Source organism: Pongo abelii, chromosome 8 (assembly GCF_028885655.2).
Source record: "Pongo abelii isolate AG06213 chromosome 8, NHGRI_mPonAbe1-v2.0_pri, whole genome shotgun sequence".
NCBI lineage: Eukaryota > Metazoa > Chordata > Mammalia > Primates > Hominidae > Pongo > Pongo abelii.
The window spans coordinates 55,096,623-55,122,350 of record NC_071993.2 but is presented as its reverse complement, the minus strand read 5'-3'; the positions used below and the strand labels follow the sequence as shown (position 1 = coordinate 55,122,350).

Below are 25,728 nucleotides of genomic sequence, written 5' to 3'. Positions count from 1 at the left end.
GTCTTTTATCAGGAGAAAGTTACTGACATCCATCTCTTGTCCAATCAAAGCTGTAGTTGTGACTTGTGGACCAGGGGTTGGGGGTCAGTTAGTCAAGGTCTAATGGTGAACTACAATTGTTTTAGCACTTGTTTCTTAGGGCCAGTGCCTGTTTAACTGCTAGAGAAAAAGAAAAACCTGTGGCAGTTAGAACATTGTTTATTCTTTAAGTGTAGGGGTGTATGACTTAACTGTGGGTTGGAATGGCCTTGGGTCTTATTTATAATTTGGTATCTTATTGCCATAAAGTCAGTTGTATGATCGCTACTGTAATGTTATTGCTGGTCGGATGTGGTGTCTAAACTGAAGAAGGATGTAGCAAGGCATGTTTGACCTCCTCTCACAGCCAGGAACTCAGTTTTTAAGGTTTCCCTAGGTTCCCCTTGGCCAAGAGTGTATTTATTTGGTCAGGTGGGAGCCTTAGGATTTAATTTTAGTTCTCATCCCTAAGAAACCAAGCATGTTTCTGCTTTGCTCTGAAAAGCCGCCACCATGCTGTAAAAATGTTTGAATGGACCACAGAATGATGAGGAAGCATGGACGAGAGAAAAACCACACAGCCTAGATGAATGAGTGAGGCCTTCCTTCCTGGACCTTATAGCCCAGCTCAGCTGCCGAATGCAACTGTGTCAGTGACTCTGGACCAAGCTATAGAGAGCAGAAGAACCATCCACTGATCCCTGCCATGGTATCATGACAAATAATGGATCACTATTTTGTAGGCAATAAGTTTTGGAGTTTTCTTACACAGCAGCAGATGATTGAAACAATTTAAGAATGAGTACTATCACCACTGTCCCAATAAGGAAACTGAGGCACAAGAGATTAGGTGACTTTCTTAAGATGCACAGAAACTAGAACAAGGGAGGGGAAGCCCCACCAAGCTTTTCCATTGTCAGACCAGGTCACTTCTGGAGAGTGACAGTCCCCTCAAGGCACTATATTTTCAAGAACAGGGCAGTAACGATGGAGAGGAGTCCAAACTCCTGTCCATAGGAGGAATAACTGAATAAGTCATCTGGAGAAAAGAAATCTTGCCAAGGGGCAGTATATGAAGCTCTGAATCCTCATATGAACAAGACCAGAAGACAAATGGACAGACTCCCTGATTTGTCTTCTACACTCCATTCCACACTTCATTCTGATGGAGTGATCTACTGGGTGGTAGTGGGCTCCAGTCCCTGGTGCTGGACAAGTAGAGGCCAGACTATCACTAGGCTAAGTGGCTTGGAGAAGAGCTGACCACTGGGTAGCAAGTTGGCCAGAGATGATCTCCAAGAGCCCTCTCAACTCCAAAAGTCAACAGTTCATCCGAGACCTTATAAGGCAAAGAGGAATAGAGGAACAAGAACTACATTCAGCCAAATCCTAGCAGTTTTCAGAAGTTCCACCCTAGATGAGTCAAAAACAAGGCCAAAGAAGCAGGCATGTTCTGGAGGTCTGGCCAGAGCAGGGCAGTTTCCCAGAAGTCCCACTGTGGGCGCCCCTGGCTGTCCTCAATAGCCATTTTGTGCAGAGCGTTTGGAACCCTGGCTCCACTATTGAGCCAGGTGAAGGTCTCTGGGGAGACACAGTTGGTGGCAAGAGAGCTGATGGATGCAGACCTTGATGCCATGGGACCCTTGAAGATAGGGTCACTCATGGATCTCATTGCTCTTGGTGAATTTGCCCCTGACCTCCTGAGAAGCCCTGAAGAATCTAACTTCACTCCCTCCTTCCTACTTCCCACCTGCAAGTCTCTGTCCACAAAAGAACAAGCAGCTGATTACCTCCCAAGCTGCTCCCATAGATCTTGCCACAGCAAATTTCAGTCGATCTATCTATACTCAGAAAAAAACAAACCTGAGCATAAAAGACAGGCTTTGGTGCATCCCCCAGACCCTCTCTGCCCCAGGATAAGCCAGCAATGATTGAAAAGTGTCTTCTGCAGCACGTTAGAGAGCACCTTGAGTTAATTAGGAACTGAGCTTCACACTCCCATTAGTGCTGCAGAAGAAAAATTAAACAACAGATATTTCCTTTTTTAAAATGTCCTGGGGGACAACTTGAAATGCTTCTTCTGTGAAGAATTACTCATTGGAGTCATAAAAAGAGAGAGGGGTATCATTTATTTAGGTTGAACTATGAGACTTTGTGGCTTTTTTAAAGGGATGCTCTATTTTTGCAGCTATTTTAGAACCATAATTCCCCACTATTAAACATATCAAAATGAAAATTCTATTCAAGCAAGTTATTTTAAATCAAATATAAATTTATTTACTAAATTGAAATTGGCAGTAGCAGCCGTGTTTTTAAACAAATTTCAAACAATATTTAGTTAAAACCATTTTTTCTGCGTGTCAAAGAAAAACACAAGATTTAAGTAATCATACAAAAATACATTTTAAGGTTTATTTTATACCATCCTGCAGGGTTCTGAGAGCAGGCCCTTGAAATGACAGCATCAGCAATATCTGGGGACTAATGTATGGACAGCAAAATTTTGCCACTGTTCTAGGAAAAGGAAATCAAGTTAGAAGAGGCCTGATGACACTTCAGGACCAAATAAATCACAAGTGACAATGTCTTGATTGCCCCCGAATTGTTTTGCACCCAGAGATATACTGCCTACAAGACGGATTTTCACCTTCTAAAAATGACTTTTGTGTTTCCTCCAGTGTTACCGGTAGTAATGAGCTTCTCTCAGGGTCTGCTAATTTAAGTCAGCATGGATATTAGTTTACAGCACTTAAAGGTCTCCCACTTACAATAGAGCAATCCTTTGGCTTTCATTGCAACCCAGTTAATTTACAGTAATATGTAGAAAACTGATAGTTAAATTATGAGTTTTATCAATCACAAGGCAGAAAAATGAGTCAAGTAACATTGAAGCAGCATGGGAAACATATTTTATTCATTGTTCAGAAGAGCATAACTTATGTTTCATTGTGTTTGGAGCATTCTAGCTCCTTAATGCATTGGTGGAATACTGAGTTACAGCTGATCAGCATAATGGAGGTGGTTTGGGAGGGCTGCCGAGGATGATGGGTACATTTCCCAAATGGACTGTGGCCTTTGCTAAAGACAGGGATGAGGTGTGCCTTCCTCAGCAAAATGCAGCCAGTGCCCCTTGGCAGCAGTTGGCTCAGCAGGTCAGCCTGGCACAGCCAGGGCAGGTCAATGCAAAAGTGTCTATACCATGTTACTCAGGCTAACCTGTGCTCAACTAAGCAGCATGGCAGCCTCTCTCACAGAGACACCATATACCCCAGAGCATAACACTAGTTTCAGGGCCTCCCAGAAATAAGACAGAATCAAACCATTTTCAGCCAAAGGAGGGCCCCACCCACTCCAAGGAGGGGCCCTGGACCCAGCATCAACATGTCCCAAAGGTGTATTTTGAGCAGAAAAAAATCTTCCAAGAGTGTGCTCTTAGGCTCAGGACAAGAAGGGACAGCACCAGTGCTCCCAGTCTGAGCAGCTGGGTCTGTTCATCGTGGACAGAGAAGACTGGAAACACTGTGCAACCCCGGAAAACATGGCAGGGACCATGGCATGGAAGAGCAGGCCGGTGGTTCAGTGCTGCCAACGCAGGCAGTGGAGAGGCCCTGTGTCCCCATGGGCTCCTCCTGGTGGGGGTGGGGGCCAAGCAGCACCTACCAAGAGCTCCCAGTTCTGGAGGAACAGGAGAGGCTGTTTCACACCCAGTCGGCAGGCTCTGAAGAGCAGCGGAGACGGTGAGCATCACAGTGGTGCAGCAGTTAACGCCCATATCCACCTGAGTCCGAGATCAGAGAAAATACTAAAAAGTGGGTGGTCACTCCCTCTGGAGAGGCTCAGAGCATGTGCCCTCTGAGGGCTGGTTCCCTGTGAACACACCTGCCTCGACTGCAGTGTCTGATGCAGCCACCAAACGCCATGGGCAGCCAGAGGGATTCAGCTCATCTGAGTTTCCCCCTTAGCCCCTCCACATGGAACAAAAGGTACTTCAGGGGGCAAAGAGGCCTACCATATGGTCCAGTAAGCCAAGGAGGAAGCAGGGTCATTTGCACACTCCCAGGATCTCATGCTGCCCAGGGCATGTCATTCAGCCAGGAATGGGCATAGAGTCCACAACCCCTCTTGGACAGTGATCTAGATCAGTCTTTTCTGGGCTACCTCCAATGCTCCAGTCCAAAAAGTGAGGCAGGAAGCGGGTACTACATGGCCATCACAGCTTGAGCCAGAACCTAGACATGCCATGCTCAGTGCTTCTAACCATCAGAGTAAGACAGCTCCCATCAGCCCAAGGCCCCCAGAGTCAAAGTAGATGAGACTGACCTCTCCTTTCTTTTTCCTTCCCAACATCCAACCCAAGGAGAAAGGAAATCATCATTATTAGTTAAATGGATTTACCAGCATGGAAATACAATGTTTAATTAGTGCTATGATTTTATAACTTCTTTGTTCATGTGGCCAGGTGATCAGCTAAGGACAAAATTCTCTAACACTTTTCTCAAAATAACATCTAATTAGTAAAATGAACAACGTTAAATGTCCTTGAGATCCCAGCAGCTGAACATAATAAAAGTTTACCTTTCACTGCAGTAATGTCTGTGGTGGGCCAGATGTTGGCCTCATCTGTCTCTGTGGTCACCAAGGTTGACTCGGGGGAGAGATAGGAGAGAGGACTGGAGGTCACTGGCAGTTTTTAAAGGACCAGGCCTGGAAGTGGATGCTGTCATTCCTGCCCAATCCCACTGGCCAGAACCCCATCCCATGGCCCCAACCTAAGCACAAAGGACACTCAGAGAGCAGCCCATGGAGATTTGATGACACTAATGGTCTGCCCCAAATGTGTTGTAAAATCACGTGCACCTTGGCCTCTCCTCCCTTCTCCCAGGGCAAGCTAAACACTAGAGGATTCAGGAGCTCCCCTGGGTAAGCATTCTGTTCACTAGTCACTTCCACATTAATCCTGCTGCATCCCTGTGGCACTACTCAGCACCCAGCCCTGGGCTGCCACCAAGGCCGGGACACTAGTACTAGTGACTCTTCCCAACGTGGCATGGCATCTCATTCCCATGAGCATGGTCGCAGGCATTAGAATGTTCACATGAATGACACGACTGAGAGGAAGAGAGGCTGAGCCCAAGGCCACTGGGTGAGGACCAGTAGTGCAGCCTCAACTACAGGGTCTTCTGCAGGGCTCAGGAATCCAGTGAGATGAGACTGCCTGAAGGGGTAGACCCCAGGAGCGACTCAGGGAAAGTCACGGGCACGCTGTTTGGCACGGAGTCTAGTGCAAGGTCCTGGCTTACCACAGAGCAACCAGAACTTTGCAAAGAGGACCCACTCACCCTGAAAAGGGCACTCCCTAGGGTTTGGAAGAGGCTGTGAGCTCTGAGACCTGAAGGTTCTTGAGGGCTCCACCAGGGTTTCCAGCTTAGGCTGCAAGTCTATCCCAGGTCTCAGGCCCCAGGCCCTGGGCTCATTCTTGGCTCCCAGCTGGACTTCCACAGGCTCAGGGTCTGAGCTGTGCAGCCCTGAGAGTAAGGGCTTTAGGGGCTGTGGCCCGTTGGGAGGGATAGGGAAGGTGCCGGGAGCCAGTGTTCTGACTTCAAAGCCCCTGCTCTCTGCAGAACATGGTGCTGACCTCAACACACTGTCCCTGTGGCACACCGCATGTGCTGAAGATTTTCTGAGAGGACCATGGATAGCCTCAGGACACAGTGAAGAAGCAGAGCGTTCCCAGGGCTGATCTGCTGACTTCAGACCTGTAGATCATACAAGAGCATTTGGAGTTCACAGGTTCACAGGTGGCAGCATCACTGTGGAATCTGTTGGAAGAAGCTTCAAGACAAAGTCATCGGCAAGGAAAGAAGCTGGACAAATGATGTATCTCAACTCCTTAGGGAGGGAACGTTCTTTTACCAAGAACTCAATTGTCTCCAATTTTTACAATGCCTTTTTAAATCTGTGTTCTGGACAGTCATGGGGCATGGCTACAGGCTTGTGTGATAAGGAAGCAAGGAGGATGCTTCCCTCCTTGGCACTGAACTTCATTCTCATCTGTATTATTTATGTACAACTCAGAGACATTCAGTTCCTGGTTGGGTGTCAGGTGGATAAAGGTTTTTAAGATTGATCTGAGACCCCAATCAGAGTTAACAGAGATAAGGAACCCTGAGCGATTGCTTTCTAAAACATGCCTGCCGTTTTCCAAGATGCTGCCTGTGGAGGATTTTATCAGGAGACTTGGTAAAAAGAATTGCAGAAGTTGTTTCTTCAGGCAGTCTCCTAGACAAAGTGAAAAATGAAGACTTCCCAGAGAGCCAGTCTTTGATCATGTTGAAAAGAGCTGAATTCAGACTGCAAAGACCTCAAACTGTCGCAAACTCCAAAGGCTGGCCAATAGGAGGATTACAGACATCCCGGGCCCTGCAGGAGGTCCCCATGGACTGTCATCACACACTAGGAAGCAGGGCCCTGCCTTCACCATGCTAGGACTCCTGAAGTCTGTTTCACACCTCATTTCACGGCACAAGCAATGGTATTATTAGGGGAGGGGAGATTGTTTCTACAAACAGACCAAACAAATGATACAGCGACCAAAATGAGTTTGAAGTCATTATTATGATAATTCATATTTATATAGGCCCCTAGTGCGTATACAGCACTATCTCAGATGGCCCAGTGACAAATCTGGGACAAATATCTTCATTTTTACACATAAAGAAACCAGGCCTCAACCTGGTGGAACAGGCTGGAACACACCTATCTGTGTTCTACGTAAGCGGCAATGTCACAGTAATTACAAACCCTATAATAATTCTAAGTGTTTCTATCTATTCACACTCCTATAAAATGTTCATGCACAGAGTCTACTCCTTGGTCCTATAATAATGCATGATCACAGCAACAGCACTTACTCTCACTGGGCACTAAACCTGGGGAAATCCTCAAAACACCTCCACATTGCAGAGGAGGAAATGGAGGTTCAGCTGGGTTGGTGGAGGACCTGTCTGACCCTGACACCCAGTCATGAGCTCACACAAAACCTCTGCAGCACTGCCCTTTCTTAGGATGCTGCCATTCTGAGTACCTGCTACAGCCCAGCTCCATTCCACACCCTCTGCTCACTTGATCCCGTTTAATTCTCAGAGATCTGTGAGGGAGATGCCACTACCCCATTTAACAGAGAGAGAAACTGAGGCTAAACTTGTCCCATAGTTTACTATCACTAAGCAGTGGTGTCAGGATTGAAACCAGATCTGTCTGGGGCTAAAACCTGTGAGGTTTCCATGACGGTCTTACAGGATCTCGGATTTATTATGTAATGGGTGCTTATCTTTTTACGATTTGGGTGAGTTCTGGGTGTGAGACATCTGACTAGAGATATGTGAGTAGAAATCATTGTCGCTGTTGCTGTTGTTAATCTCGTTTATTCCCCTGGACTTAGCTGAGGCTTCCAGACCTTCCGGTGTTCTGGGAGCTGTTCCCAAGACGGATCATTCTTTGCAAAATGAGTTATGGCAGTCTCCTGATGTGGGCAGGGGCTCCCTGCAGGCAGGGATGTGTGCAGACCCCGATCAGAGGACCTGGAAAGTACTTGCCACTTTATTTCAGTCTGAGGAAGCTTGAGGGGACTGTCACCCTAAATGCTTGCAGAAGAGAGAGGGAAAATCACTCTTTGTTTCCTGAAAATGATGGATGGGCATTCTGGGCTGCAGAAACACTGTGCAGGCTGGCCTGGCCCCAACACATGAGGTCGGAGAGTATGATGGTAGTCAGATGGCAGGAGCTCGTGAGTTGGGCATGGGCAGTGCTGCATGAATTAGCCGACTGCTTTCCTTTTCAACTTTAACATTGTTTAAATTTTATGTTGATGCAAACATTATAGGGCAAAACATGAAAGCTCCTTCACCATTCCCACCACTCCCTCCCAGAGTGTAAGTTTTCCGTGCTATTTCTATACATTAACATGTAACTCATGGGCTCTGGGAAGAGGACAGTAACAGACACTGGGATGGAATTGTATTAAAATTATTTTTCTGGTGGTCTTATTTCTTAGCAATTCATCTTAGAAATCTTTTTATGTACCTCATTCTGGTATGGCCTTACCAGAAATGATTTAACCGTTCCTCTATTGACAGATGAACAAGTCATTTCTCATTTTGTGTAGTAAAAAATGTTACATTGAGGATTGTTATGCATCCATTTTTTGTGCATTTGTTTTTCCTTAGAACAAATTCTTAAAATTCAATACAAGGTTACAGGACATTTTATTTTAAAATTGTTTTAGACATTGCAAAATTGCTTTCAGAAAGTCTTTATCAAATTATGTTCCATCAAAAGTGTATGAGAATGCCCATTTCTGTATGCTCTTCCTATTGCATGGTCATTAAGTACTGACTGTCCTTTAAAATTGAGAATCTTATGACAAAATTATTGACCATTTGTATTTCTTCTATTAATTCCTTGTTAACACCTTTTACCTATTTTTCTATTGGGTTGTCTTTTATTTTAACAACATATTTTATTTATTTATATTGGATAACCCAATATGTCCAAAAATCAGCCTTTCAACAAGTAATCAATATAAAACTATTAATGAAATAGTTTACATCTTTTATAGCAAATCTTCGGAATCCACTTATAGCATATCAGATTTACACTGCAAGTTTTTATCAAATATATGTGATCTGTATTTAGATCTTCTCAAATCTACATTTGAAGTAGATTCACATACCCAACTTGTTTCAGATATACTGTAGTCTACTGTAGTATAAGGTAGAATAAAGGCTCCCCAAAAGATATGCCTGTCCTAATCCCTGGAACATGTGAATATGTTATGTTACATGACAAGCATTTAATTAAGGGGGCAGATAGAATTAAGGTTGCTAACCATCTGACCTTAAAGAAATTATCCTGGATTGGCCAGGCGCGGTGGCTCACGCCTGTAATCCCAGAACTTTGGGAGGCCGAGACAGGCGGATCATGAGGTCAGGAGATCGAGACCATCCTGGCTAACACGGTGAAACCCCATCTCCACTACAAATACAAAAAATTAGCCGGGCATGGTGGTGGGCGCCTGTAGTCCCAGCTACTCGGGAGGCTGAGGCAGGGGAATGGCGTGAACCCGGGAGGCGGAGCTTGCAGTGAGCCAAGATCGCACCACTGCACTCCAGCCTGGGGGACAGAGCGAGACTCCGTCTCAAAAAAAAAAAAAAAAAAAAATTTATCCTGGATTATCCAAGTGGATCTAATGTAATCACAAGGGTTCTTTATAGTGGAAAGGGAGGCAGACAAAGAGGTCAGAGTCAGAGTGATTTGAAGATGTGAGGCTGCTGGCTTTGAAGATGGTGGAAGGGTGCAGGAAGACTTTAAAAGCTGGAAAAGTGAGAAACAGATCCTCCCCTAGAGCTCCAGAAGGAACAGTCGTGCCAGCTATTGACTGTAGCCCAGTAAGGCCCATTGCAGACTTCTGACCTCCAGAACTGTAAGAAAATAAATTTTTGTTGTTTTGAGCCACTACGTTTTTAGTAATCTGTTAGGAAACAAATACATATTTCTAAAAGTTTTTTGATCACTGAATCAAATTCTGTTTTTCTTAATGGCTTTATTGAGGTATAATTGACATACAATGAACTGCACGCATTTCATGGGCACAGTTTGGTAAGTCTTAATATAGATGCGCACCTGTGACACTATCACCACAATCAAGGCAGCAAACATATCCATCACTGCCAAAAGCTTCCTTGTATCCTGTTGTAATCCCTCCTCCCACTCCCTTTGCCCCTCCTGACCGCTGACCCCAGGCTGGTCTTCTTAGTTCTCATTTTCTACAATTTTATAGAAATGGAATCACACAGTATGTACTCTGGCTTGTTGTCTGTCTTCTTTCCTGTGGCATAATTATTTAGAGAAGCATCCATGTTGCAGCGTGCATTAAGAGTTCATTCATTCATATTGCTGAGTAGTATTGCACTGTATGCAGGCACCTCAATTTGTTTATCCATTCACCTGGTGAAGGCCATTTGCGTTATAGAGAATTTTTGGATATTAGAAATAAAACTGCAATGATTTGCATACAAATCTCTGTAGGGAAATATGCTTCCATTTCTCTTGGGTAAATATGTAGGAGAGGAATGGCTGGGTCATATCCCAGGTGTATATTTAACTCTTTTTTCTTTTTTTTTTTTTTTGAGACGGAGTCTCGCTCTGTTGCCCAGGCTGGAGTGCAGTGGCTCGATCTCAGCTCACTGCAACCTCTGACTCCTGAGTTCCAGAGATTCTCCTGCCTCAGCCTCCTGAGTAGCTGGGACTACAGACACGTGCCAACACGCCCCGCTAATTTTTGTATTTTTTAGTAGAGACAGGGTTTCACCATATTGGTCAAGCTGGTCTCGAACTTCTGACCTCGTGATCTGCCTGCCTTGACCCCCCAAAGTGCTAGGATTACAAGCATCAGCCACTGCCCCCGGCAGTATGTTTAACTCTTTTAAGAGTCTGCTTAACTATTTTCCAAAGTGATTGTCGTTTAACATTACCACCAACACTGTACAAGAATTCTCGGTCCTCTGCACTCACACCAACACTTAGTCTGGTCAGTCTTCTTACTTTATCTAATAGATATGTAGCGGTATCTGATTATGGGTTTAATTTGCATTTTCCTAACTACTAATGATATTGAAGATCATCTCTTGAGCTTATCTTCCAATCCTATATCTTCTATAGTAATTATCTGTTTAAATCTTTTGCCTATTTATTTAAATTGGATTGTTACCTTATTATAGAATTTTGATGGTATTTTATATATTTTGGGTACAAGTCCTTTATCAGATACATGATATTCAAATATTTCTCCTAGTATGTAATTTGTCTTTTCACTCTCTTAATGTGTTTGAAAAGCAGTTTTTTTTAATTTAAATGAGTCATATTTATCAATTAGTTCTTTTTTGAGTCAAGCTTCTGACGTTGTATCCAAGAACTCTTTGTCTAATCCAAAGTCATAAAGGTTTTCTACTAGAAGTTTTATAGTCTCAGATTTTGTGTTTAGGTATATAATTCATTTTGAGTATATTTTTATATATGGTGTGAGGTGTGAATTGAGATTCATTTTTTTGCACACAAATATGCAGTTGCTCCACCATCATTTGTTGAAACACTATCCTTTCTCCGATGAATTGCCTTTACACCTTTGTCAAAATCAATTATCCATATATGGAGATAGATAGATAGATAGATAGATAGATAGATAGATAGATAGATATGGAGGTATATATGGGTCTATTCTGACCTTTCTATTCTGTTTCATTAATCTGTCTATTTTAATGCTAATATCTCATTGTTTTGGTTACTGTAGCTTTACAATGTCTTGAAATCAAGTAGTATTAGAACTCCAACTTGATTATTCTACTTCAAAATGAGCATACTTTCCAATGCATTTTATGAGGTTAGCATTACCCCTATATAAATCTAGCCAAAGACATTACAAGACAAAGACACTGTAGATCAATATTCTTTGTGAATGCAGTTGAAAAAATTTTCAACCAAATTTTAGCATATTGAATCTAACAATACATAAAAAGAAAATACATAATGACAAAGTGGGGTTTATCCCAAAAATCCAAGGTTGATTTAGTGTTTGAAAATTATTAATGTAATTCATCATATTAATAAATGAAGAAAGAGAAAAAATAATCATCTCATGGATTCAGAAAAAGCATCTGACAAAATTCAATATTGCTTCCTGATAAAAATTCTCAACCAGCCAGGGATACAAAGGAGCTTCTTTAAACCTGTGAAAAGCCATCTATGGAAAACTGAAAGCTAATATCATACTTTATGGTGAAAGACTAAAAGCTGTTTCCCTATGATCAGGATAAAGATAATGATATTTATTCTCACCACTTCCATAAAACACTTTCATGGAGTCCTGCCTGGTGTAATAAGGCAAGAAAAAGAAATGAAAGTTGTTCAGATTGGAAAGGAAGAAGTAAAACTGTATCCATACCCGACATAATTGTTTATGTCAAAAATCTGATGAAGCCTGCAAAAATCTACTGAACTAAAAAATGAGTTATTATTGTTGGGGAAAATGAAAGTTCTAAATAAATGAGGAGTTATACTGTGTTCATTGGTCAGAAGACTTACTATTGTTAGGATGTCAATTCTTCCCAAATTGATCTATGCAATCCCAATCACAATCACAGTAAGCATTTTTCTATTAATAGAAATTGACCAGCTGATTCTAAAATTCATGTAGAAATTTAAAGGGCCTAGAATAGCCAGACAATTTTGAAATAGAATAATTAAGTTGGAGTTCTAATACTACTAGATTTAAGGTCAGATGGTTAGCAAACTAAATTCTATCTGCAACCTTAATTGAATGCTTGTCATGTAACATAACATATTCACATGTTCCAGGGATTAGGACAGGCATATCTTTTGGGGAGCCATTATTCTACCTACTACAGTATATCTGAAACAATTTGGGTGTATGAATCTACTTCAAATTTGATAAGATCGAAATACAGGTCACATATATTTGATAAAAACTTGGAATGTAAATCTGATATGCTATAAGTAGATTCCAAAGATTTACTATAAAAGATGTAAACTATTTCACTAATACTTTTATATTGATTACTTGTTGAAATGCTGATTTTTTTGACATATTGGGTTATCCAATATAAATAAATACGTTAAAAAATACATATTGTTAAAATAAAAGACAACCCAATAGAAAAGTGGATAAGGGATGTTAACAAGGAATTAATAGAAGAAATACAAATGGTCAATAAATATGTCATAAGATTCTCCATTTAAAAGGCCAATCAGCACTTAATGACCATGCAATGGGAACAGCATACAGAAATGGGCATTCTCATACATTTTTGATGAAACATCATTTGATAAATACTTTTTGAAAGCTATTTTGCAATGTCTAAAACTTGCAAATACTGAGCCCTCCTAGATGCAGATGAAATGGCACATCCTTTGTCCGTTAGCTACTTACACCAATGGACTGCATTTGTATGGAGCTAGAGATGCATTAAGTCAGCTGCAGCCTCTCAGGAGGAACTTAGATACATAGGCTGAGCAATTCCCTAACAGAGCAAATTAACATGAGCTCGGACACATGGGGAAGGGGGAAAGGGCCCAATATTTGTAGAAATCTATCATGTGCCTGGAGTTTGCACACTCTTTCTGTACCTAGGTGCCCATCTGCAAACTGCCGTTCTAGGTGCAAACTGTGTGCCTGGTTCCTTCTGAGATACAAACAGTTAAGCCCTGACCTGGCACTATAGTAGGAAGGCCAGCTGGCAAAGTGCTGACACTCACTTTGGGCTCCTCAAAGAATTCCCAGGACCCTCATAGTTGAGGGCGCTGTCTGAGGTGCTAGAAGCAGGTACTGGTTCTTGTGACCTGCATGCGTCTAAAGCACAGAATCTTGGCAAAAAACAGTCTCTCAAAGGCCACTGGGGCCAGATATCGAATCATTTAATCCTCAGGACAGCTTCATGAAGCAGATACTATTATTGTCCTCATTTTCCAGGTAAGGAAACCAAGGTGCTGAGTGAGCTCATGAAAAAGGTGTCATCCTCTTGCCACCTTCCCTTAGTGTCCCTAGACTAGTGGTTCTCAAAGTGTATTCCCCAGGGCTCTCAGCATCAGAAAAATGGTTAGAAATGCAAATGGTCCTATTTTCCCCAGACCTATAGGGTCAGAAACTCAAGGGTGGGGTCTAGCACTATTCTGATTGAACACTTACATTATTAGAAATTAAATCAGGCTGGGTGGTGTGACTCACACCTGTAACCCCAACACTTTGGGAGGCCAAGGCAAGAAGATTGCTTGAGCCCAGGAATTCGAGACCAGCATGGGGAAGATAGGGAAACCTCGTTTCTACTGAAAATTAAAAAATAGCAAAAATTAGCTGGGCATGGTGGCATACACCTATGGTCCCAAATAGAGGCTGAGATGGTAGGATCACTGGAGCCCACTAGGTAGAGGCTGCAGTGAGCTGTAATCACAACACTGCTCTCCAGCCTGGGCCACAGAGCCAGACCCAAAAAAGCAAAAAAACAAAACAAAAAAACAAAAACAAAAACATTAAATCACAAAAAACTACCGATAAATAAGTTATAGTAAAAACAAAGGTTAAAAAGTATTCAAAATATATCATTTCCTAACTTAATGTACTATGACTTCACATACTGTCTTAAGCTCTGGAGGTTACTGACATCCATTGCATCCATGTGGTGCAAACACTATGGTGCATCTCTTCTCAGCTCCACATGCAATGACGTCATAAAATGGGCCATGGAGGGGGAGGGTATTTATATCACTGAAGTTAGCAAACACTCCAAATCAGGATACTTTATAGTTTTCAGAGACCCCATTGTTAAATACCACCAAAACACCAAGCTCTCTGTGTTTTAACAAGCCCTGGGGTGACTCCAAGGCACGTTCAATGTTGAGACCTACCCTGAGTGTCTCAGCTGAATGCTATATTCTGACTCATTCACATCTTTTCATCACAGTCTTAGCAAATGTCATATCAGGGACCAGAGAGCAGACTCCCTGTGCTCCCCAGGCCCCCAACCCCCAGCCAGTCCCAGAGCCACATTCTTGACCTGTGGGAGGCAGAGGAATCTGGGCAGCTGAGGGCCAGTGCTAGGGCCCCTGCAGTGGTGGGGGGCACACTGGGATTCCCCTGAGAAGTGAACAGTGGATCCCACAGTCACAGCCTGGCTCTCCACTGTGGCTTCTTGCAAACAAAGTCAGTTGGTGGCTGCCATGATAAAGATATGGAAGCAAAGAATAAAGCCTGGGGCTCCAGCATTGGGCACACCTGAGCCGATGTCCCCAGCACACCCTTGTGGGTGGTGGGCACAGGGCTGGTTGCATCACCTTCCTGACCTCTGTCTGCTTGTCTGGGAAGACAGGAATGGTAGTATCTACCCCCCGGGGTCTCTACGTTAAATCCAATAATTTAGGCAAAGAGCCAGGAATACAGTACAGTCTTCATAAACAGAAGCTATTACTGCTTTTCCATTTAGCTATAGTAGAAAGCAATGTCAATGTCAATATTGTTACTCTCCTTGTATGGATGACAGATTTTGGGACACAGAAAAAAGACAGCAAAGTACCCAGAATGACACAGGGACTCTGTTACTGAAACAGCAAACGCCCGAGATGCATCCCATTAGCCAGTGATGGATCTCACCCACACCCTCTAATGAGCACATTTCTCCATCCTGGGGCTGCGATCCTAATTTATTTCCAGTAGCTCCAAGTTCTCTAGCAAGAAAGTAACCATTAATTCAGTTACAAAGATTACCAGCTGCTTCTCTTGTTTATTGCTGTAATTCCTCTAAAGCAAGCATCTGCGGGTAAGGACGATGTTCTGCCTTTCCACATTAACGTTGCTTAAATGAGAAGAGGCATTTCCATGTGTCCTTGCAGCACAAGATTCCAGCAGCACATGGGAGGCTCCCATCACCCTGTGAAAGCCAGGATTTGCCTGGAAAATATTGGGGGGCTGTACTCTGTGAGTACACAGGGGTGTAGGGGCAGGAGGTGACCTGAATACAGCAGGTGACTTTGCCCCTCACTTGGGTAAATGCAGACATAGGGATGCGGTGCCCCACTGGGTGTGGAGCCCTGACATACAATAATAGCAGGCATTTATTTAGCAAACACTTACACAGTTCTCACTGTGTACCAGTACTAAGTGCTAAGAACTTCCAAGTACTAATTCATTTGATGCTCCAAACATCCCCACAAATTACTTTATTATTCCTGTTTCACAGATAAGGAAACTGGGGCACAGACAGGTTGAACAACGTTCCTGTAGCTGAGCCAGGATTTGAACCCAGGTAGCTGGTTCAGGGATGGAGTTCAAAATGGGTTTCCCACTGAGAGGACCAAAAATGGGTAGTGAAGCCATACCAAGTCTGAGTTGAGCAAAACCAAGCATGAATGAAATAAAGGCCTCAGCACAGTTCACAGTCACTGACATACAGAAGGAGGATAAAGGAGGCCCTGCCTAGCCTGGCGGTTGGGGAAGGGTCAATCACAGCGGTTTTAACACCTCATCCTCTTGAGTAGGACTTACCACGTGGGAATCTGGCATCTCAACCCTCCTGAGACATGTGAGTTAGTGTCCCATTGTGCAGATGTGGAAACTGAGGTTCAGAGACATTGAGCGGGTTACCTGAGGTCACATAGCCTGGAAGTGCAAGGCTGGGACTCAAAGCCAGCCTCCCCATCCCGATACCTCATGCTCTTTTTCTGCACCTTTCAGTCCGGCTGCCAGACCTCAGCACTAGAGAGCAGGTGGAGCCGCCCTCTGTCATGCATACACACGCACTCCAGGCACCTGGCACTCTCTGTAGTGGGGTACCGTGTACATGGTAGCTGACTCCTATCTCATAGATAAAGAAATGAAATCTCACCCAGCCAAGAGGTGGCAGGACTGGACGCACACAGATCTGTTGATCCTTTCCCCCATGTTGCCTCAGGAGCCAGAGTGCCAGGCTTCTCCCTGACCCTGTCCAGCCTAAAACCCTGCTGGCCCAGAAAGGCTTAGGTGGCACACTGGATCGGGCACTCCCAGTGGTGGGAGCCTTCCCCCCTGCTCCAGAGTTCCCCCTGCCTATGGGGAGAGCTCCTCCAAGCATGTATGCAAACAACAGTGTCCACCTTAATCCACCTGGGGCCCTGAGTAGGCCTCATCTCTCCCTGAGAGAGGAGGTGTGTGCCAAGCCCTGAGGCCCAGCCTTCCCAGCCATGGCCTGGAGGGCCCCAGGTCCTAACCTCTCCTCTCCAGGGACCCTGACGACAGCAGTCCCCTCCCCATCATCTCATGCTCCTGTGTTTGTGTTTGCCTCCTTTTTAGGGATTTATTTCTCTACAAGGGACACAGGTGACTGAACTTCCTCCTGGCCCCGAGGACCCAGGGAAGCACCTCTTTGAGATCAGCCCAGGTAGGCCTGAGCACCTTCCAGCTCTGCAGCCCTGGTGGGGGTGTTGCCATGCCCCTGGCCTGGGAAGGGCAGACCTTCATGACACTCCTCCCGCAGGAGCCACAGCGCAGTCTCCAGGCATGACTCGGAAATGTGGGCCAAATCTACAGGATACTCACATGGGGAAGAAATTAGAAAGTCCCATCAATTATCTGGACAATGAGCTTTTGGGTAACGCAAAATGAGGATTTTTAAATTCACGATAAATGCAAGGAAAGAAACTAGTCAATGGGAACATCTCAGGGTGAAAATCTAAACACAATACCTGGAAATAAAGCCAGGGAAGAACACTAGCACAGATCAAGAATATTTAAGTAAGGATGATTATAAATTCCAAGGCAGAGAATTGGGATGTGGCAGGAGGAAGAGGAATAATTTTGCCTAAAGAACTGCTCTACTGTCACGTTAGCAGTTACAAAACAATATTTTAAACTTCCAAGTTTGACAATGTCGTTGTTAATGCACTAAGTAAAAGTGCCTTGCAGAGAAGCCAGTGTACATAGCAGGGCCGGCTCTGCTGTCAGCCAGTGTTTTCTTTAGCTTGGCCTCCCCCAGAAGCAGAGCCTGAGACAAGGATCTGGCATGAGGAAGGGAGTCAGAGAAGGGAAGAAAGCCAGCCCGGGCATGCTAGTGAGTGGATTGCTGCTGCAGGCATCCTGGCTCAGTTCCCACAGGGGCTTCTGGACACAGTGCAGAACAGGCTTCAGAGGGGTCTCATCCAAGAAGTGAGGCTGGGTCTCTACCCACCCACTCCCACCCCCCAAGTCCTTGAGAACTTCTTTCTGGGGAGTAACCGACATTTCTGGCCTACCCTCACATGGACCAAACTCTGCAGACAGAGACAGCCTTCAGGAACATTTGCAGATGCTTGAGGAAGGAGACCACTGGCAGCATGATGGGAACAGTGAGTGCTGAGGGGTCTGGGAAGGGTACCAAGAGTGTCAGCTGAATTTAGACATCCTGGGAAGTGGTGGCTGTGAACTGAGTGTGCTAGGGCCTCACTGTGGCCCAGTGAACCAGTAAGTCTATGACTGGTCGCAAAGCAGTAAAGCCACCCCAGCCATCCTGAGAAATGATCTATTGGCTGTCCACTGAGGGAGCACCCCAGGCTCAGGCCACGAGCAGAGGCTCTTTGGGAACAGGTATGAGCAGATCCTGCCTGGGATAGGGGCATGTCTACCTTTGTCCTGTCCATACTAGAGTTCACAGGGGCACAGGCTGAAGTTGAAGTGCAGAAACACCCTTTCCAACTGTATGCACCTGTGCAAAATTCAAGTACCTATGGTTTCACTTGGGTATTCCTTTTCATCTAATGCAAGAATCTTTGTAGTAAAACTGCACATCAGAAGGTGGTAACAAAGGGATCCTGGGGTATGGAGTAGAAAACAGAGGTTGACTGTGGAACCAGGAGAAAAGGCCTCAGCTATTCAGATAGAGAAGAAATGCAAGTAGTGAGGTAGGCAGGGCCCTGCCATCTAGGCGAGGGGTGTGGCCCCTGGCTCTGGGGAGAGGGGTAGTGAGTCGAGGCCAGAACTAGAAGGTAGAGGTCAACACACTCCAGCCATCAATTCAGAAAGGCACTGAGTGTGTGCCCCATAGACCAGATAAGGGACATCGCCTGTGCGCATGTTCATTATCTGGGTCAGAGCTATTTACAAGAATTTATTTGACTCTTGCCAGTGGTGTTGGGGGTATGGGGGGGTAGTAGGAGAAGACCCTTTGCCATATAAGGTAACATAGTCACAAGGTTCCAGAAATTAGAAGATGGACATCTTTGAGGACCATTATTCTGCCTCCCACAATACTCCCAACATCCCTCTAAGATAGGGAATGTCGTCAGAATTATTGTACAAAAACAAACCATGGGGATTAGAAAGAATCCCTAGAGAGACGCACAGCTAGTAGCGGAGTTGGGGCTTCAGCCCAGACATTCTGGGCTACACACTTACCTTGCCCTCCAACACAGGCATCTGGCCATCTGAGGACCCCTACAGATTCTAGCATTTTCCCCACCTGGGCTTAAGGACTTTGTTACGGGAAGGAAAGTTCCTGAACTCCTTTGTCTCAAGCACAGCAACAGTAACCTGCCTGCACGAGGTTCCTGCAGATCCTGAGAGCTGCTCCCCAGAGCTGCCCATCTCTGCCCTCCAGCCTTTGTGCAGCTGCTGAGCAGTTCAGGGAGAGCAGGATGGGTGGTGGGCGGTGAGTGGTCCAGTCAGCCTTTGCAGAGTACGGCGCAGCTATCTGCAGAGCAGAGCACAATGCCAGTGCTGTCCAGGGCCCAAGAGTGGTCCTCTCTGCTCCTCTCCCACTGGGGACTCCGGATTTAGGGTGCTTCCTATCAGCCTGCTCAGATGGGACCTGGGAGCCTGCACTGGAAGCTCATGCTTGGTTCTGGCTGCAGCTGGCAAAGCTCCCCATCCTTCACAGCCCATGAAGGTGTCAGGCCAGAGGGGTAAGGTGAATCTCCTGAGGCCAAACAGCTGGAAGGTAGGGGAGCCTGGACCCTCCCAGGTCAGCCTGACCCCAGAAGGGTGGGCTTCCTGTTACAGCTGTTGCTGACTGAGGCTTCCGCTATAGGCCATGTTGGGGCTAAAAATGAATAAGAAGAAGATTGGATGAATCTACCTTAAACCACAGTAACATGCAGTCACAGGAAGGCCAAGAAACCCATTCACATCCAACTTAGCAAATCTCTAGTGTGACCTCAGCTTTGAGCCAGCCTTGTGGGGTCCTGAGACGAGCAGGGGTCAGTCTCTGCCATTAAGAAGTCTGGGGACATTTTCTTCCTGAGCTCAAGGCACAATAAGGACTTATCCTCACTAGGCCAAGCACAGTTACCTGGGGGCAGGAGCAGGAAGTATCACCAAGTGGGCTGTGTCAGTGTGCACCAAGCACAGCCCCCGGGGGAAATGTGCAAAGACCAAGAGGAAATCTAGGCTGGGTGGGTGAAGGGCGGCAGGTGCAGCTGAGGGGACAAGGGGCTTCTCCTACAGTTCCGAGGGTGCCGGGTGGCAGGCTCTGAGAGCAGTGAACTAACAGGCGCAGGAAGGAGCCTAACAGCCCCGCCTGGGGTCTGGGCCTAGGCCGGGAAATCAGGGCAGAATATGAGGAAGGAGGACAAACCCCCGATCACTTCCAGGCTATGCCTGTGCTGGCCTGTGGCACCAGTCACACCACAGTGGGTCCCCCACTCTCCAGCCAGCACCCCCAAAAGGAGGAAAAACTTGACAACTCTTGGAAATGTGACAGAATTCCAAGGATGGTCATGCGTAGAATCAACTACGTAAATTTTAAGCCATAGTTCTATTTGTGCTCTTCAACGATATAAAAAATGACAATGTTTTCAAAGTAGAATTAAAAATGAGGAAATATTATACTGTGAGTGCCATCTAGTGGAGAGATCTGCCAGTTCTGGGCCAGAAAGTGCAGGCCCTGTTGCCCACCCCCTGCCTTTCAGACAGCACAGCTAGATAGGAGTGGAGCTTGAGGCCGAGCCATCTGGCTTCCAAAGCCACACACTAAAATTGCCCTCCAACACAGGTATCTGGCCATATGGGGCCTCCTGCAGATTCTAGCATTGTTCCTATCTGGGCTGGGAGGTCTTGGAACTTGATACAGCATACACCTCTGGTTCCAAAAGCACCTGAGAACCTGCACATCCAGCCACTGAGCAAGACACAGAGAAAACACTGTTATAAGGGGGCTTTAGTGCCAGTGGGACTTCTGTCCTCTTGTGGCTGTGGCCTGCCACTGCTTCCCCAACATGGTCAGTATATAAAGCATACTGAGAGGTGGGAGCAATTGCTTTAGGCAGAGGTGACGGTCTCCTCCCTGAAGCTGTGGGGACACGCAGGAAAACCACTTATAAAGTTTAAGGGAGGCTGAGAGAAAGGGTGACTGGCATTTGTGTCTTGCTTGGACAGTTGCTTACACACAAGATTTGCTTTTCATGGTTACCAGGCAAGGAAAATCTAACTGAGGACTGATGGCAAATGGGATTCTGCCAAGCAGAGAGTGGGGCCAGGCACACCTCCTGCCGTAAGCATCCAGTTCTCAAGAGGAGCAGAATGTGAAGCCTCTGTGGGACCACAGGCCTGGGCACTGATGGAGAAAAGAGGGTGACATGGGCCGTCAGACTTTCTAGAATTCTCATAGTGCAGGGCAGATAGGCAAGATGCCACCTGCAGGAAGTCAACTGAGACTTGAGGTCAGAACTCACAACAGATCCCCAGTGCCCAGAGGAGCTGGTTGGGAGGGTGCCCCTGCCCCAGTTCACAACACCATCCACCAGGGAGGGAACTGCAACCTTGCCTGGCAAGCAAAGAAAGGTCTGCATTTCCCCTCTGCCTCCTTCCCACCCCAGTGCCCAGGGTGCAGTTCAGGGAAGAGTCTAGGAGAAGCAACCCCCATATATGCCAGCACACCCCAGTCCCCGAGGGCCACAGTGCTGGGGGAGCAGCACAAAAAGAGCTTTGAACCAGATGTGAGGGAACAGAATTAAGGATTGGAGAGATCCTTAATGAGACTGTTAGAATAACTAAGAGTGGCACACAATCTGGACCCTGGGAAAATCACCAAGTGAGCAGCGACTCAAAGGGAAGGTGGGAAGTGATAAGCATAGTTATTGGGAAAGTAAAACCATTTCATGTTTATTCTCCAGTGAGCTTAGCTTTTTGTATTAGGGTAAGTGAACTGCTGGAATAACCCCCAAATCTCAGGATCTTGACGCAAGAATTTATTTGTCTTTCATATAAAGTCAAAAATGAACACTTGTGATTGGCAGGCAGTTGGTCTCCCAGCATCTTCCTGTTTCATGGTTTCGCCATCTGAAACCTGTGGCTTGAAAAAGCATCCTAGTTGTTTCCATGCTAGGAGGCCATCATGCCTGGGAGATGTGTTGGTCCAGGCCTGGAAGTGGCCCCATCATCCCATCACAGCCCATTGGCCAGAATGCAGTTGCGTGGCTACACCTAGGAGCAAGAGAGTCTGGGAAATGCAGTCCAGCTCTTTCCAGGAGGAAGGCGAGGCTGGTTTGGTGAACAGTCAGTAGTCCTGCCATTCTGTATAATGATCTGTTACCTTGGAGTAAGAAAGACACCTTCCTACCCTCACAGAATTAACAAGGTCGGGGAGACAGGCAGGAAGGCAGGCATTGACTCACAGGATGAGAAGGGCTAGGAGGAGAGTAAAAAGGCAATTGTGTGAGCCTGGAGGAGGGGACCCTGATGCACGCAGGGAGTACACGGGACTTCCAGGATAAAGTGACAATGACCCTGCTCTTTGAAGGTTAAATGAGAGTCATCCAGGTGAAGAATCAGGGAGAGCAGCTGGGCAGAAGCAGCAATGGGCAAGCACAGTGGGCACGGGGGCTGTGTGTCTCCTTCACACCTTAGTTCCAAGGCGCTCAGCACATAGGTAACTGAATTTAATGTAAGGATTAGAAGCAACAGGAGGTTAAGCTTTCTGCCAGAATGAAAAGTTGTCCTCTGTGGCAGGAGAATGGTGTCGGGCAGTGGTTCTCAAGCTTTAGCGAGACTCCGCCTCATCTGGAGGGCTTGCAAAAAACACTGCTGAGCAGGCTCAGGGTCCAAGGTGGAGAGGCCGCCCCTGGTGTAGAGATAGCGGGGGACTTAGAATCCTGGAAGGGTGAATGAGATGGGCCTCACAGGGGGAGTGAGTGAGAGGAGGTTTGAGTTAATTGGGGGCAGGTAAAGCTATAACCAATGTTTTAATTCTAATAATTACTATTCCAGGAGGAGGAGGACCGTATAATGTATAAGATGCTGGTTTGTGCTTTGATCTCCTGGCCCTTTTTAATCCCTAGGCCACTTGCCTCAGGGGAAGGTGAGGTCTCTGGAGCAGAAAGCAGAAATCGCCTGCTCTCCCACCCCAGATAATTGATGTGGACGGGGTCGGGAAAGAGGCATTCCCCTAGACTGGTCACCTTGCCCCCAGCAATGCCCCAGAAAGGTGACAGGCATGGTGCCACCAGGAAAGCTGGCTCCAGGCACCAGGGTCCCACCTCAGACAGACACACCATGGTCAAGAAAGGCAGGGGAGCTACCTAGCTTCCAGCCCCAAGTGACTGCAGGTAAAGACATCAAGTGACCAGGAGGGACCAAGAACAGCCCATCCCTTTGCCAGGCCCCATGTAAGCCTGACCACAGCAAAGAGGACCCCTTCCCTCCATCTCAATAGTAGCTGGGACTCAGCTCCCTTCCAGCCTGGGAGCATAGGGCTTGGAGATAGAATTAACATGATTCTTTCTAACAAATATCATATTTGTTGAGTGCCTGAGGTTGTAGACCAAGGTGTGTATGAGTGCTAGTGGGCTAAACATTCACTGAGTTCCTTCTAAGGAATGAAGCTGAGCACACCACGTTTATCCTCACCACACTCCTGGGACTAACCTCTACTAACCTATCTAACAGGCAAGGCCCCTGGGACTCTGACAAGCTAAGTAACTTGCTGGGATCCGAGGGCTGGTGAGAGGTGGAACTGCAGCTTGAGCCAACCCTAACCCCAGAGCCCTGCTCTTCCTCAGCCTGCTGAGGCTAGCTCCCCCGGGGCAGGCATGAAGGAGCCAGGCCCCACAAAGGGACTGAAACTCAAGGACCCCCAGGTCCTGCCCACCTGGTACTTCTCTCTTGCCGGGGCAGCTGCCTGGCAAACCCTGCCCCTCCCAGCCCTTTGAAAGCTGTCTGCTCCTTGCAGACTTGATCCTGGGGGCCTCTCAGACCTGGGCTTTTTGCTGATGTGGGCATCCAGCCCCAGGCCAAGTTTAGGCCTCCCTTTAAATTCACAAGGAACGGGTGGGGAGTGGAGAGGCCTGCTTTGGCACTCTGGGCAAAAGGAGTTGCTAAGATCCCAGAGCAGGCCTGTCCCCAAAAAACGGCCATGTTTGGTGAGATGAATTAGGTCATCTGTTAAGCTTTGTAACTCATTGCTAAAATCCGTCTTCTGGAATTAGCACAATGCTATTGAAGGGAACCAAGTGGGTTGGTGCTATCAAAGGGAACCAAGTGGGTTGGCTGCAGGCTTGAGACCAGAGCCATAAATCTTTCTAGTGAGTAACTGTAAATGGGGTGGGGCCAGGGGAGTGGAGATTAAGAGTCCTGTTGGGAGCGGGTTGCAGAATCCAGCTCTGGCTAACTCTAGCAAAGGGGAAATTCACCAGAAACCAGGGGGTGGGATGGGATGGGAGTGACACTTGTGGATGGGGCAGGCGGCTGGGCTGTCGCGGGGCCAGGAGCTGGGAGGGGCGGGCGGGTGGTGCTCTGTGCTGGGAAGGTTGAATCTTGCCTGGCTCTGCAATCCCGGCATGGCTCACTTGCCGAAAGCCCAAAGTCTCAGTATCTGTGCTTAAGCTACATGCCCACCCCTGACTACACTGGGGTGGTGAGGAAGGGCCTATCCACTCTGGCATCTGGACCAGCCCTCCCAAGGCTTTGCCTAGTAGGGGCAAGGAGACGCCAAAGCAACTTGGGTGCCTTCCAGAGGGGAGAGTAGATGACAAACAGCCAGTCTCTGTCAAATGTTCACTGCTCCAGATGGTCCATGACTATATTTCTGTAGGGCTGAATGTCACATCATTGGCCTTGCCCTTTCCAAGTGCTAGACAAGGGGCCAGGACGGGGTGCCTTTTCAACATTGCACTGAGCCGACGGCCCCCCACACTCAGGAGCAATTCCTGCTTGTGGGGAAGGACCTGAGTGTGCAGTGCTGAGGATTAGCCCGAAGAAGACGTGAATGGCCACCCTGGATCTGAGGAAAAGGAGGAGGAGGAGAGTGCTCTGTTTTCTGGTGCAAAAGGAGGTGAAGGGTACCACAGCTCCTCTGAGGCCTGGGTCTAGTCCCCATTCTGGAGCACCTGTCTGCTTTGGGCTGGGAGCCGCATATTTCTCAAGATCAGGGTTAGGAGACTTGGGGGCCAGCTGTACCATTCAGAGGCCTGGCAAGCTCTCTGCTCTCCCACAGAGGTCCACGCTCCTTCCCTCCCACTGGGCTCCATGGGGCCTCCCCCCAACTCCCCAAACACCAGATGGGCATCCTGCAGGCAATAGGAGGCCTGGACAGGGATGGCTTTGAGGTCTTGGGTTTTCAGCTCCGACCAGTCTTCAGAGACCATGGTAGTAGCAAAGCTAGCATTGTGTCCCATGGGAATCAGGGCCATAGGGTTGATTGTCGCCAGACACACCATACACGGATGCAGATGTTGCCTGGGCAAGCTGGTGTCTGCATGTAGAAAAGAAGCTTCCGAGGAAGAGCTGGGGAGGCAAGTCTGGGAGCCATCTTCCTGTTTGTGCCCATTTTCCACACACTCTCAACAGACACCAAGGGCCTCACAGCGTCTAGTCAGTGCTGTTCCAGACCACCCATCTCTCCATGCCAGAGTCAGGGAGAGCTGGATGCAAGCATAGCCATGCTACTCAGGGACTGTGTGGGTTTTGACAAGTCACAGAGGGCTCCGAGCCTCAATGTCCCAAAAACTGGGGGTGAGAATATTGCCAAGCACCTTGGGTTGAGGTGAGGATTCACTGAGAACCCAGATCTGGGCTCATAGTAGGTACCTGATCTAGATAAGCTCCCGTCCTCCCTGCATGCTCTCTAATCATTAATCGTTATGATTAATAACAGCAACCCAATCCCATCACAATGCCGTGTGATGAGTGCTCTGATAGAGGTGTCC

At 46.7% G+C, this 25,728-nt stretch overlaps 1 protein-coding gene across 3 annotated transcripts in view; it reads left to right on the top strand.

Moving 5' to 3' along the window:
- Positions 1-25,728, top strand: part of ARHGAP22 (Rho GTPase activating protein 22) — a 158,231-nt gene that overhangs the window by 32,844 nt on the left and 99,659 nt on the right. For all 3 annotated transcript variants that reach the window (XM_024253374.3, XM_024253375.3, XM_024253373.3), the window contains exon 3: positions 16,910-16,997. In XM_024253374.3, coding sequence (XP_024109142.2) covers positions 16,910-16,997 — 88 coding nt within the window. The remainder of the gene's footprint in view (positions 1-16,909; positions 16,998-25,728) is intronic.